This window comes from Calypte anna, chromosome 6 (genome assembly GCF_003957555.1).
Source record: "Calypte anna isolate BGI_N300 chromosome 6, bCalAnn1_v1.p, whole genome shotgun sequence".
In the NCBI taxonomy this organism is placed as follows: Eukaryota; Metazoa; Chordata; class Aves; order Apodiformes; family Trochilidae; genus Calypte; species Calypte anna.
The window spans coordinates 19,847,682-19,863,131 of record NC_044252.1 but is presented as its reverse complement, the minus strand read 5'-3'; the positions used below and the strand labels follow the sequence as shown (position 1 = coordinate 19,863,131).

At 41.0% G+C, this 15,450-nt stretch overlaps 1 protein-coding gene across 3 annotated transcripts in view; it reads right to left on the bottom strand.

Annotated features, from left to right (window-relative positions):
- ZNF518A (zinc finger protein 518A) overlaps window positions 1–12,272 on the bottom strand; it is a 56,583-nt gene extending 44,311 nt beyond the window's left edge. The window contains exons 1-3 of one of the 3 annotated variants that reach the window (XM_030453066.1): window positions 12,096–12,272; window positions 9,987–10,111; window positions 2,285–7,967 (exon numbers count right to left, since the gene is read on the bottom strand). In XM_030453066.1, coding sequence (XP_030308926.1) covers window positions 3,214–7,851 — 4,638 coding nt within the window. In that variant the 5' untranslated portion in view covers window positions 7,852–7,967; window positions 9,987–10,111; window positions 12,096–12,272 and the 3' untranslated portion in view covers window positions 2,285–3,213. Of the gene's footprint in view, window positions 1–2,284; window positions 7,968–9,986; window positions 10,112–11,188; window positions 11,618–12,095 lie in introns of those variants that run through there. The other 2 variants (XM_030453067.1, XR_003987705.1) reach the window with 2 other exon arrangements.
- Between the last annotated feature and the right edge of the window lie 3,178 nt (window positions 12,273–15,450).

Sequence of the window (15,450 nt, the reverse complement as noted above, 5' to 3'; positions counted from 1 at the left end):
AACACAACAAGTAAGGCTTAGGTCAAGTATGCATTTACAAACCATTTTCTCAGAGGAAGAACACTTGTTGATGCTGGACTTGCACCTGTTTCTGTATGTCCCAAGACACTATCACCAAGTTAGCGTTTTCTTATCTTGCTATATTCACAATGTCACCAGCTATCTTAAAATGCTGCTCTTAAAAATCAGGCTACCTGTTCAACCTTAATTTATCACATCAGATATATCCATTACCATATAATCATTATATGACTATAGCCTATTTTGCATATGATGCTTCAGGGATAAACAGCTGCATAATGAAATACGCTTTTTAGGATATTTGTAAGACACCTTTCTCATTTAGTGAAGATGATGAGAAACGTGCAAATACTGCAGAGGTCAACCAGTAAAAAGCCAGCATATAAAGCATACAATAAAGTATGTTGTTCAATCAGTTGAGTATTCCATTGGAGAACCATATATTGTCCCTGCACTTTCTACTGCACTACCCACGGCAATACTGGTCATATGCTTAAGCCAAACTTACTCCTGATTATCATTAACTGTGATCTTAATTTCATGGATATCTCACTTGATATTCCTTGAAATGAGATCTGCCAAAGTGCCAAACGTTTAGGACCTCAAACAAAGCATTGTGGAAAAGCTCATAAGAAAAAAAAAAAAAGAATGACATATTCAGAACAGTACTTGAGCAATGTGTGCTAAATAATACTGTGACATAATTAAGGGTGGGGAAACAAAATATGAAACCACTGCTCAAGAGGGAGCAACAATTCTCTGCACTGAGTAAGATGGATGTCTGTGGATAAAATGACATGACAATGAATTAGGACTGTATAAAGCAATCTTATTTCAACACTTCCTAGCTTTGCAATGTTCTTTTTACAGTAATGTCTAAGGTTACCCCATTCATAGCAAAACAAGTTAGAAAAAAATTCCCAAAACAGTTGTCATTCTCAGGAATATAAAGGAAAAATTTCTAACTCTACAGCAGAACTCCCACTTCAGTGCTAAGTGACTGTTAAAAAAAAAAAAATCGGTCATGCTTGGTGAAGTTGGACCAAAAAGGTTTTAGCAACAAGGTTCACAGAAATTTCTGCCACAGAAGGTAATGACAATGTTCAGAACTTAGCAGTTCAACTTCAGGGTTTAAAGGACAGCAAGCTAAGGCAGCCAATAGATTCTTCCAGTCAAAAAAGCTCAACACATTTTTTGGCCTTTCCTAATGCTGTTTCTTTCTAATGCACTTCATCACCACTCGTCTTCTTCAAAGTTCCTAGCCAAATTCATGTCCAATCTCATGTCCATTGTGCAGCACTAAACAATCCAATTTTCTTACAGAACACACACCAACTGCATCAGTTCACCCAAATGCTGCTTTGACTATCTGTGGTGCTTCAGTTAATTCCCATATATCACTCACTAGCTATAAAGCTAGTGTGCATCTTCCTGCCAACAGACACATCAAGGAAAAAAAAATCCTTTTTTAAAAAAATAATTTTCATTGTAACATTTTTTGATGTAGTGTTAGTCAAATTCTTCTAATGGTTTCATTAGTAGCAAGCTGATCTTCACTTTCACCTTATGGAAATAGTCACAGAGGACTAGCCCTGGGCTTGTACACAATCTAAAACCTCAGAGATTTAAATGTCCCACTCCTCCCCAGTATTAAATGTGTCAGGTTTTCCATCAACACTATGGGAAATATTGAAGATGTAATCTTTCAATACTTTTGCAGAAGGTGCCATATGGTAAGGGCACTCCTGCTGAAGACTGGATCTAGCCTCCAGTTTCATGAAAATCTAGAGGACAAAAGCCTCTAAATATAATAATTACTGTGGGTAACAAGGACCTTCATTTGTATACACTCAGTGACTATGGAAAAGATAAGGTCTTTTGTTTACATACCCTCACACAAAGATTAAGAAATACAAAGCATGTTCTTCCTTCACTGTTACCCTTAAAACTGTAAGATGCAAGCAGGGTCCTAGGAATATTACCCTACTGGCCAGGGAGAATGAAGGAGAAACAACTTCAAGCCTTGGCTTTGCCAAACCCCTGGTACCCTGAAAGGCAGTTAATCTGAAGAAGCAAGAGCAGAAAAAACTATTTTGTCATTATAGGGACAAATTACACCCACCAGAAATAAAATTATAATGCAGCTAGAGGCCTGAAATGGTGCTTTGCATTTCACTATCTCCTGGCCTTCCTACAGGGTTTGTGGCAGACATAGCAGAAAACAAAATAGAAATATTTTCTATAAACACAGTCATATTCTGTAAACACAAATTATAATAAATTTAATAGTGACAAAGTCTATACAGATCAGGAATGTTCGGCATTCTTAAACACCATATACATTATGAATATATATATATATTGTATATTTCCAACTGATTCCATTCTCAGGCTCACCATATTAACACAATCTTAACAAGTTTTATTAATTTATATGAAAAATACTTCACTAAGAAAGTAGACAAACTGCACAGAAATTGTACAAGTGTCATGTGCATAGCAATATAGCTTAAAGCATTCACATATGGCTTTGTTTAAATGAAACTATTGGGGAAGTGGCCCTTATATGAACCTACAGTTACACAGTTGACATAATGTAAACTGCTTCACATCTTTTAGGCACTTGCTAACAATAGTGTTCAATCCCTGAAAAACAAAATCAAGAGCTAACAAGTGAAAATAACAAAAACTCCAGGATAACAGCTGTGTGTAGTTCAAAAAATTTTAAAAATTGGTTTTAGTAGTGCATGCACAGAACTGAAAAATGTAAGAGGGGGATAATTTCTGTGCAAGAATTTTACCAAATAACTGAGAAGTACAAAAATATTTACAGGTTTATGTTTTGGTTTTTTTTAATATGTACAGAACAAAAGCCCTGAAGACTCATTCCATAGAATAAAAATATAGAACATAATAGTAGTAACCAAAAATAATAAGTATTTTTATGGAATTGTATTTGCAGCTAGTAACACATTATCTAAACCACAAAGCTCCTTGATCTATCTCAAAGCTTGATGGCAATAGAGAATCTGCTCTTCATTTTCAAATACAAGCACTTTGCATAATTTTTCAACTTCAGTTACAATACTGAAATACGTAACAAAATTACTTGTGTATCATAATTCGTTTCATTCTCTTTTTAAAAACCTGTAACATATGATATCTCCAGTTTGTTTTCTTCACTGGTCATCTTTACATTAATGAATTCCAGTCTCGAGTAGCCTCCATCAGATGCCTCTGTCCATGTCCTACCCAATTATCCTGATTGTCAAATATTCTACCACAAAACCAGCAGCTAAACTTAGCTTTCAGGGTATTGTCAGAGGTAGTTTTCACAATCTGGTAATTGTTTTTGCTAGTCTTTTTCAGTGTCAGTTTTAAAACAAATCTTTCTTTTACAGGGCTAATTGGCTTTATTGCCCTGTGCCTCTTTTGAGAAAGAGTATCAGTAGTTACATCCAAAGGACTGCAGAAGGCTGGCTGCAGAAGTGCTTCAATAGTTCTTTTTGACAATGAAACCTTAACAACATGTCCCTTAAATTTAGCAATGGTTTTCATTACATTTACAACTTCTGGAACATCTGCATCAGGATGGTTAAGCACAACAACTGGCTGATTTCTCCGAGGGCATTTTATAAGCTGTTTAGAATTAAAAGGAAGTAATTTCAAAGTCCTCACAGTTTCTTTTGATGCCCTTAATTTGTAGGGGCCACCTGACTCACGAGCAACTTCAGCTTGATTCTTTTCCTTACGCTTCCTGTGCAATGCTACTTTCTTTCTTGGAGGTCCTGGGCAATTATCCTTTCTTTTCCGCTTGAAATTCTTCTTTCTTTGCATAACCACAGTTTCTGAGCCTCTAGACCCAGTTTGTTTTAAAAGAGGTTTTACTTTTGCGGTTCTGTTTCGAGTCCTCCAGGTGGACTTCTGACCACCAAAATTATTCCTGTTGTTAGGAGTTGCAACTTGCATACTCTCACTAGAACCTTTTTGCAACCGTGTCTCTGTAGACTTAGTAGAATAAAAAGGTTCTCCAGGAGGAATACAACATGCTGGATTTAAGCTTGACAAAGAGGCATTTGCTGGTATTAAGCTACTTGGTAAGATTAAGGCATCATTAGAAGTAAGATCAGTTTGTTTCTGTGCTAGTGCGGGAGGAAGAGACTGCAAGTTATCCAGCTGTAGTGAGGGCACTGAGCTGCTTACTGACCGAGTGGTTTCAGCCAGCGCATCTGAAGTAGAAATCTTACTTTTCAGCAAAAGTTTTTGTTGCATGGCTCCAGTTTTCTTTGGTTGACAATTTTGATAATGAACATTATCCTGAAAAATACTATGTTTATGAACTACAGGCTTGTTTGGTGTCATGCATTTCAGAAAAACTGCCTGCTGTCCATCAGGCAAAAGTGCATAAACATGTTTCTGTTTCATTTCCTGTTGGTTTACTGACTCCAAAGAATCAATGACAGCATCCTGATGCTCTGATAACACCTTCACAGAAGACATTCTTTTCACAGATGACTCTGATGAGTTTGTAATTACTAGAGGTCCTTTAAATGACATGCTATTCAATGAGTCATTTGCTGTGCTACATGCTCTCCTATTACAGGAACTTCTTAACCTTCTGAAACTGTTCTTTTTCCCCTCTGCTTTTGAAAATGGTATGGTTATTTTGCCATATTCTCTAGATGCAACTCTCCCTAAAACCAGAGAATTATCACTAGGGACATTCGCAACTGTTCCAATTGCCCCGTTAAAAGTCAAAACCATTCCAGGTCCTTTATTTAAAACAAAGGATGCAGGTACACCTTTAGTCACATGCCCGTCTGAGGAACTGGTTGACGGAAGAGATCTTCCTGAAACCACCTGTAGTCCAGGCTTGTTAGCAAGGTGCAAAGGAACAAAAAATCCTGATGGAGAGGACTGAACTAAAAGGGGTTTCTTCTGCTCTTGAAGAACTGGCAAAAAGCTACTAGGATTCTGGGTTGTAGACAGTGTTTTATCTTTTACTAACTGCTGTGTTATGATTGCATCTCTATGAGTTTTTAGCAATGTACCAACATCTGGATTTCTGGATAATTTATCCATTCCCTGTGAATCAAACGATGTCCTGGGTGTCTGTGTTTCTCTCCCACAATGTGTATCTTCATTTGTGCTACATCTTGTATTCAACTCTCTCTTATATAAATGAAAGTCTACATTAGCAGGAAGCCTCTGCAAACCACATGCAGTTGCTGAGCTTTTTAAATGTGTAAAGGCTTTATTCCCTGTCTCATGACCAGAATGCAGCTTGTCAGAATGAAGTTTTAGGCAGTTATTTGACTTGCTGTGGGATTCTTGCTGAGTAGTTGCTTTAACTTTTAATACATCCTGCAGTAACTGCTTTATCTCAGGCGACAAGTAATCAGCTGCATGTTCACTTTGCAATGAGAAAACAGAGGTGATTTTAGGCATTAAGACAGAGTTAACACAATCTGAGGTATTTTCTTGGAAGTTCTCAGTTATGTTCTCAAAGCCTTGATGCACGTAAGCATCCCAGTACTGCTGGCCATTATGCTGGTCCTCCATAAAACACATGCTTCCAACACACTCTAAGTGGCTTTTAGAAGACACATTCTTCATGTCTGTGTGTCCATAAATTTTATTATTATTTGATTGAGCTGATACAATTTTCTCTGGTTTTAAGCCTTTCATCAGTTCTGAACATGAAGATGCAGATTCAGTTCTTCTACTGTTCGGAAAAGAAACTGCTTTGCTAGATAGAAGTTCTTTGTATTTGTCATCTGTTGACATCCAAACGCTACATGGATTATCTGAAGTGTCCATTTTGGAATAGTTATGAAAAGACAGCAGCCCTTCATTAGAAGAATCCACTGAAGTTGAATAATAGAGATTATTAGTTCCATTACCATTATTCAGGCCACCATTTTGCATTTTCAGTTCAGGAAAGAATGGCATTTTCATAGGGTCATAGTGAAGAGCATTTGTAACAGTGGATGGCAATACCTGAGGATGACTTGAAGGACTACAGCTTCCCCCCGAAATAGTACCTCGAGTTCCGAGTTTTGTCACCTCATCACATGGAGGTACATTTGAGTCCAACTTCATTGGCAAATAATTCAGACCTTTTCCTACAGCTACATTACAAGGCGCTACAGTTTGAGAAACACTCCTACCATAAAATAAGGAGTTATTTTGGTTTCCCACTTCTGTTTTTCCTGAATGAGGAGCAGAACAAGAAAATGGAGGGGAGGTTAATGGGTGAACAGAGCTGTTCTTTACAGTTAACTGATCAGTTACATGTGATATAGCACCTGAACACAAGCCATAGTGATCAGCTGTCTGTAGCAAAGAAGTTGTAGAACCATCTTTAGTAGGATCAGCTTTCTGACCTAAAAAATTTAAGTTTTGCTTACTTGTAGGTAATAGTTTTATAACAATATGTTGTTTTCCATCTACCATTTTAAATCCCATAAATTTAGCACTGTAATTTGCTGGAACAGCTATTTTATTGTTTTTGACCATCAATACTGTTGGCCCATGAACAGCATTTTTCAGTAATGCCAGGCCATAACTTTTTCCACCATCTGCTTTATTGTGTTGTGCAGTACTAGAAGAGAGCATTCCACCCATGAAATTATGCTTTTCTGCGTGTATCATTTTGTCTTCTTCATTTGCTGCCATATATCCCATACACTGGTTCAGTTCCTCAGATTTTGTTTGAATTTTATTTACACTTCTTAGCACTTGTACATTTTTTTCTCCAGTTTTATCACTTCCATCGCTTATTTTTTTCCGTCTCCACAATGCTTTTTTTGATGTTCCCATTTTGCACCTTCTTAACACAAGTTTCAGTCCTGCCGGAGTCTTCACTATACTTTTTTCACATTTCTCCTTTTCTAGTTTTTCTTTTGCATATAAGTGTTCTCTATGCAAAGCTATGATGTGTTTTAAAAGATAATCTTTCCGTGCTGCTTTGTAACTGCAGTACTGACAGCCAAAAGGAAACATGCTGGTATGAACAAGATGATGTTTCTGGAACTCCTCTTTTGTAAAACTTATGTGATGGCATTTTCCACATTTATATGGGATCTCATTATGCCTGTGAATATGCTGAACAAATGTGCCCACATCCTTGGTAGAAAACCCACATTTTTCACACTGGAAGTGACCGTTTACACAATGCTTTGATGTGAAGTGTTTTGTCAAATCCAACAAAGTGTACATATGCTCATCATTACAGAGCTCACATTTTACCAAAGTGCTACGATGGGTGCGCCTGTGCTGTTTAAATGACTGAAAGTCATTAGCTGAGAAGCTACACATCTCACAGGGATACAAAGGCAACTCACCATAGTGTAACAACTGGAAATGTTTCTGTAGATCATTTGGGCTGTATCTAATGCTATCCTTGCACTTTGTACAAGTGAAATTCAGTATCTTTGCTGCAGTTTTCAACCCTTCAAATTGCACTTCTGGTTTACTTTGCAAGTTACTTCCCTCTGAACAACTGGGATCACTTCCATTTATTTTCACTAAATTTAAGGACTTCCTTGCAGTCTGCTGTTTACACTGGAAGAGTTTTCTAAATCTATCAGCTTCATGTTTCATTAATACTTCATTTGGAATGTTCACCTTGGGTAAATCAATTTTCACATTTTTTAATTCATAAGAGAGACTGACATCTAAAATTGCTGGTTGAGTCATCATACTTAAAGGAGCATTCACCAGTGCTTTTTTGAAAGTAGTATTTGTAGAAAAATTCATTGCAGCATTGTGTTTTAACAAATTAATTGGCCTTTTATCAGGAAAAAACGGTTCCTTTTCAGATGGCATGATTTTAGGTTTTCCTTTTCTTTGTGAATTCTTGAGACTAGTCTTAGTTCCTGCAGCAAACAAGACTGCTGTGCCGAGTTATTCTCAGGTTTCTAGAACTCCCCCATTTTACTCTCCTGAAATCAGAAAACAAACAAAGCAAATTTTACATTTAAAACTAATGCAATTAGAACACTCCTTACAACTCATGAATAAATACATGCCAATCATAGATATTGCTGATTTCTATAATAGCATTTGAGAGTAAAAATTATGGTAAAAAAAAAGAAACATTACCCTTCTTTGTTTGGTTGGGTTGGGTTTTTTCCCCCCCCCTTTTCACTAATGGAGACATTACCTCCATCAACACCAAAAAGCTCACCACACCCCCACACTGAATTTTTTCCATGCCTACTTTTAGAACACAAGTTTGAAGTAGTCAACAAATAAAAGTTAACTTGGTTTCTCACTATATCGGTAAGAACCTGGGCACAGGTTAATCTTTTCAGAACAAAAGTATGACTGACAACAGCCATCCTCTATGGATTAACAAGGCTCAAATAGGTAGGGTCAACACCACTGTACCACTACACACTTAAGGTCACTGTTTCAATAACAAGCTGCACTGACAATTTATAGCAGCCCCAAGTCTATACTCAAACAACACTCCCACACGACAACATAAAATCAGCATAAATTGAATAGCAGTGGAAATTATTTGGATTATGCAAAGTGAAAATGAAAAGGAATAAGAATTGTTTTCTTCACTAGTGGTCCAATAATTTTACAAAAAACTTTTTTCATAGCAGAAGTCATAGCATCACTTTCTTCTTTACTAGCAAAAGTCAGTTAAGTATTGACTGAAATCTGATCAGCAATGCTCTCTCCAGTATTGCCCTGCTCAGCCTGAAGCAACAGAGACTTGGAACTTGTTAGATCACCCTGTTTATTCACATTCAAACTGAAAGAAGGATCACATCCTCTCCCTCATTGTGATGAAGTGCAAGAGCTGCTTCTATTGCTCCAGGCCAACATAACCATCACCACTAAGGTCTTCCAAATATTTTTCCACAGTCCTGTGAGAAAAGAATATCTAGCACTGAACATATAAATACCTGACAAAGAAAATGGAGACTGGAAAATTTTCAAGGCCATGTTCACATATTACATAGGAAGAAAAGCAATACTTGGGTTTGGTTTTGTGGGGTTTAGGAGAATATTCATCTTTTTATTCCTTTGGAAAAGATATTAGCATTTCTGCACAATTCTTAAGCATAATAAGAAGAACAGACCTAACTATTTCATACAGAATCAAATTTCAAATAAAATCAATTAATTGTGTTTTTCAGCTATGAGACTTGCAAGACTGCAACTATACATTTGACATCACAAAAAAAAAAAATATCCATGCCACAAACCACAATCACATACACTTTCCTTAAGAGTCACTTTTAGTATAGGACACTCCATTTTCACCGAGTGACATATTGTAATGCTTTCTCTTGTCAATAGTATATCCCTTATTTATTATCCCTTGTTACAATAAATCCCTTATTATCTGGGAGCTGAGCTCCAACATAAAGAGTAAGTAGAAACAACTTGATTTTGTTTGCTGAAAAACTTTTTTACTACAGAGGTGCAATACATGAAGATTACAGGTTGCATGATGCAATACAACATCCTGATGGCAGCTGCCTACTATTCAGATCACAACATCAAATACTGAAACCAGTTAACACCATAAAACTCTGAAGTGGACACTGTATGCTGCAGAGAACAAGCCTCAGGCTTTTAGCATGGGGCCAACCTGGTCCTCAACTGGGCAACACTTCACTAACTGGATAAAACATTTATGTTTGTTGAAAAGTCCCTATTGAGTATATTCAAAACTGATTTGAGAACTCCCTTAATTAATTAACCACACAAATTACAACTGAAGTTATTATTCAGTAGCATGCAACTACCAAAAAGCACCTGCGGCATGATAAATAAGAGTATTTATACACTAGTAATATAGCATATATAGTATATTTAGTATATATACTATATCGTTTATACACTATATAGTTTTTTAATACTAGAAAAAGCCAACCAGTAAAAAAAATAAAATATCCCAGCAATCTTTAAACACACATTATGAAAGAACTCAAACTTACACATTAAGAAAAGACTTTGACTTCAATTCTTCATAAGCCTTTTTAACATTTTCACACACACACAGAAGAGGTAAATATGTAAAACTCAGAAAAGGCCACAGTCAGGAGGAATAGTGAAAAAAGGTCTGAAAACAAAAAGAAAAGTATATTAGAGGGTGCAAATACAAGCGTTATTGAAAGAATAAGCTAAAAAGCATCAGTCCTTCACAATTTTATGTTACATGCATTTTTAATACATTGAAGAGAGAAAAAATGCAAATGCACAGCATCTTGCAAAGAATGTCCTCAAATGCAAATTAATGAGTATGATTAAAAACGACTACCAATCTCTTCCTAACATGGCCTATTTAACATTTTAAATTAACATTTAACATTATTTAACATTTCATCGCTACTTCTCTGGCATTTTTAACTGGTAAGCATAAACAGATTATAACGTAAAACCAAGCCAGAAATCATTAACTGGTACCTCTATCCAAATTTTAACTTGAACTCAAAAGAAGCTTTTCATAATTAAAATAGAAATAAATTCTATAGCAAAGATCTAACTATAATTTTCTAGAAAGTTTTGCAAATGCCTGGGGGAGGAGGTGGACTATTCACAATATTTTAAACAAGTAGATTATAAAGCAGATATAACAAATACAAACCCTAGAAATATATAACCATGTGCCGAAGTTAACTCTGATTTTAAAAAATGCAGCAACCACTTGAGGCTCTAAGCCTCAATTTCTTCACATAAAAATACTCTGTCAGTATGTTTTAAAAAGTATAAATTAAGGACAAAAGTTTTAGCTGTATACCTTCATCTAAGGAGAAATGACAGATAAGAGTGGACATTCTTAAGTTTTGTGGTTTTTTAGAGTTCTTCAATTTAGAACAAAAAAAAATATATTCAAAACAGATTTCTAGGCAAGTAGTATTCCCAAGATTTCTGTGAAAATTATTTACACTAATTTGAACTTCATTTTAAAACAAACAACTACGCAAAAGTATTTTCCACACTTTCTCCCATCCTACATTTGTCTGCAAATTTTGAGTAGGGGCTTCATCTCTACAACGATCGGGACACACACCGCAAATCACAGAACGAGAACTTCAGGAACCCCGAAGAACCTGGCTTCTGGCTGTCAGATATAATCTGTCTGACAGAGCAAATTGCTGCTTTCGTAGAAAGAAATTATAAAATAAAAATAAATTACCAAATCACTCCAAAGGCTGGCAAAGGCAGGCACCCTACCACACAGCAAACTTGCCATTTGGGAAACAGCCGCTCAACTCTCCAGCGGCACACGGCCACCGGCCCACGTGCCGCCAGCAGCCGCCCCCAGACACACTCGCCATGGCTGGGGGACGCTTTCCGCCTCCACCCCCTCGAAGCCGTGGACCCCCAGGCTGAGCAGCGGGGGTCCCACGGGGGCTGCCGGGGCTGGCAGAAAAGCAGGACCAGAGCACGGTCTGCTCCCGGGACGACAGGGCAGAGAGGAGCAAGGACGAAACTCGAAGGAGTCGCTGACGCCTGCCCGGCGGGGGTCAGGGGAGCCCGCGGAGCTGCCACCGCCTCAGGGCCGCGCAGCGGGCTCCACCCGACCGCGGCAGCAGCGGCGGGCGCTCCCCGAAACTCGGATATGGGGGAGCGGGGACGCTTTCCCCCCGTCCTCCAGCTTCTTCTTGGGAACCACCCGACTCCTTCGGCGGCCCAAACGGGCAGCGCTGGCCCCGCCCCACTGGGGCGCCCACACGACCCCGGTGGGTGACGAGACGCTCGCCAGCCCGCGCCGCGCCGCCTGGCCCCGCGAATCCCAGCGGAGGGATCATCGGACAGTCACGGCACCAGCCATGAGGAATTCTCGCCTGGTGCCCGCCCGCCGGGCGCTGCCCGCGCTCTGCAGCCCTTCCGCCGCCAGCCCCGGCTGCCCCGCGAACTTCCCGCGGCTGGAGTGGGCGGGGGGCGTGGGACTACTTGACGGCACCCCTACGGCGGAGCGGCTTCTGCCCCGCCGGGTTTGCGCCCCCTGCCTGTTCCTCACCGTCGCGGCCCGCGCCGGCCGCCCTCTCCCGCGCCGCAAAGGGAACCCCTTCCCCGCCCAGCGCCCCTCGCGGAGTTACCTCGCCCGTCTTCATATCCCGGCGAGTCGCTCTTGGCGGCCATAACAGTTTCCATCCGGGGACTGTGGTGCTGGGAGCCTCGCGATGGAGGCGGCCGCGGCGGCAGAGGCGGAGGGATACGCGTTCACCTGAACAGACCGACGGCGGCCGGCGAGGCCCAGGGCGGTGAACGCTGCGGGTGGGGGGCGGGGTGGGGCGCCACCGCCCCCCTTCGGGACGGGCGGGTGTCCCGCGGGGCCGGCCCCCATCGTGGGCGAGGCAGCGGCAAGGACAGCCCCCGCGCCTTCGCCTTCCCCTTCCTCCTCCGTGGACGTGGTTGTGCGGGCTGGAGGCGTGAGGGAAGTATAACGCTGGGTCTGGCGCACCGGTTCCCCGGGGCCGCCTGGCAGAAGGCCTACAGCCCGCTGGCCCAGCGGTGCGGCCCCGGAGGGCCTTGTCCGTATGGCAGACCCACACGTACAGCCTGGCTGCACGGCCCTGTGTTACCTCGCAATGGGTTAGCGCTTCTCCCTGCCCAAGGGTGTGTGCGGGCTAATGGCACTAGGCAGGGAGACTTGGTGGCCAGGGGGTTTGTGGTCCACTCTAGACAAGGGTTTGTTGAGCTGCCTAAACGCAATACATAAGTGTTGTCTATAACAAGTGGCATCATTGAACGTCTTACATGGATTAGATGAGTTGATCTGATAACGCTGTTTGCTGGCTGAGTTCTCAACACGAAAATCAAAGTTGAAAATCACTACAAAATAAGTATTTGCCTTGTTAGAGACACAATATCGTTGCTGTTTAGAAGAGACATAAACTGCACTTTTCGGTAGTGGTATGCTCTAAACTTTACAGCTAAGTTTTAATACACATGCAGATCATCAAAAGTAAGACCTCCAAGTCTGAAAGCAGAGCTGAAATAGGAAATTCAGGTAGACCATGGCCAAAAAGTAGCTACCAGCAATGGCAGAAATAGATTGTATTGATGAACTGTGAGTAAAGAGGTGGCTGAACAGGAAAGCCTTTGCCCATGAAATAGCATTCAAAAATCAAAACAATGAGGAGAATGGTTTAGGTCTTTTTTACTGGTGTTCTGCATGCAAATCTTCATATTCTTCTGGCCTTCATTGGGCTTTTCTAAATGGTCAGAAATCGAATTTGCAAATAAGTGCCCGTAGTATTCTGGAGGATCTGAAAAATAAGTGCAACTGAAGAAAAAAATGAGAACTGGCACAGTTCTGGCTGCAGCCCTGAAGTCAGAAACGGTAACAGAAAAGAACTATCCATGAAAATAATCAGTCTGGCAGTCTGGCAAGCAGCTACAGAATTAATTTTGTGTTAGAGTGCTAGTATTCCTCATCTGAAAATAAAGCCTACATAATATTGACAGCTATTAATCTCAACACATTCACATATATAGATCAAACAAGCATTTTATCTGTGGAATATTACATCATAATTAAAATTTAGAACATTTTATGATGTCAAGCACAAGAGAGAAAATCTGTGATATAACCCAAGTAACAGCAAGAACAGAGAGAGAGAAAGAAGGGAAGAAAGGAAAGGGAAAGGGAAAGGAAAGGAAGCCTTCCCATTTTGCAGCACTACTAGGAGCCACTTCTAAACTATGACATGAGAGGCTGCCTTTAAGATCTTGAATCCACATGCTCATCACTGATGAGATGACCAACGAATGCAACAAATGAAATCCTACCACTCTTGAAGCAGAAACTAAACTGAAAGCCATGAGCAAAATCCAAGTGAGAAAAAAGCCTTCTCCAGCCCTTCAGAAGTGAGTGCACAGAACTGGAGAGCACACGCGTTGCCTCACTATCCTGATGCTGGCGGTTGAACCTCATGTGGTATCAGGCATAAATTGTGGCAGATGTGTGAATGCAAACTTAGAAATTTTTAAGTGCTTTTCTGTCATCCTTAAAATACGAATTGTTTTAAGTAGCATCAGGCATTTTCCTATTTCAAGGATCAATGTATATAAAATATATATATATCAATATCAATATCTCTATCAGCCACTAGAGAGTGTCCTGAAGTGCCTCGTCTACAGGGTTTTTAAATACTTACAGGGATGGTGATTCCACCACCTTCCTGGGCAGCCCATTCCAACACCTAACTACTCTCCCAGTAAAGAAATTCTTCCTAATATCTAGTCTAAACATCTCGTTGCAACTTCAGGCCATTTCCTCTAGTCCTATAATTGTTCACTTGAGAGAAGAGGCCAGTACCCACCTCCCTACAACCTCCTTTCAGGTAGTTATAGAGAGCAATAAGGTCTCTGACACTTCTCTAAACTGAGCATTTCCAGTTCCCACAGCCTCTCTTCACAGTTTGTTCTCCAGACCCTCCACCAGCTTGGTCACCCTTCTCTGAACTCACTCCAGCAGCTCAGTGTCCTTTTTGTAGTGAGGGGTCCAGAACTGAACACAGTACTCAAGGTGTGGTCTCACCAGTGCTGAGTACAGGGGCACAATCACTTCCCTTCTCCTGCTGACATTATTCCTGACACAAGCCAGGATGCTGTTGGCCTTCTCGGCCACCTGGGCACACTGCTGGCTCGTGTTCAGTCAGCTGTCAACCAGTACCTCAAGGTCCTTTTCTGCCTGGCAGCTTTTCCAGCCACTCCCCCCCAAGCCTGTAGCCTTGCATGGGGTTGCTGTGACCAAAGTGCAGAACCCAGCACTTGCCCTTGTTAAGCCTCATCTTATTGACCTTGGCCTACTTGTTCAGGCTGTCCAGGTCCCTTTGCAGAGCCCTCCTGCCCTTGAACAGATCAACACTCCCACAAGTTTGGTGTCATCTGCAAACTTACTGAGGAAGCCCTCAATCCCCTCATCCAGATAATTAATGAAGATATTGAACAGGACTGACCTCAAAACCGAGCCCTGGTGACCACCACTGGTGACCAGTTGCTAACTGGAATTAACTCCACTGACTACAACTCTCTGGGCCCTGCCATGCAGTCAGTTTTTAACTCAACAAAGAGTTTACACATCTATGCCATGACCCACTGGCTTCTCTAGGAGAATGCTGTGAGAGATGGTGCCAAAGGCCTAACTGAAGTCCAGGTAGACAACATCCACAGCCTTCCCCTCATCCATTGGGCGGGTCACCTGGGCATGGAAGAAGAACAGGTTGGTCAAGCAGGACCTGCCTTTCCTGAACCCATGCTGGCTGGGCCTGATCCCCTGGCTGTCCTGCACTTGCCATGTGAGCACACTCAATATGAACCCCTCTATAATTTTTGCAGGCACCAAGGTCAGGCTGGCAGGCCTGTAGTTCCCCAGGTCTTCCTTCTGGCTCTTCTTGTAGATGGGCACCACACTGGCAAGCCTCCAGTCACCTGGGACCTCCCCTA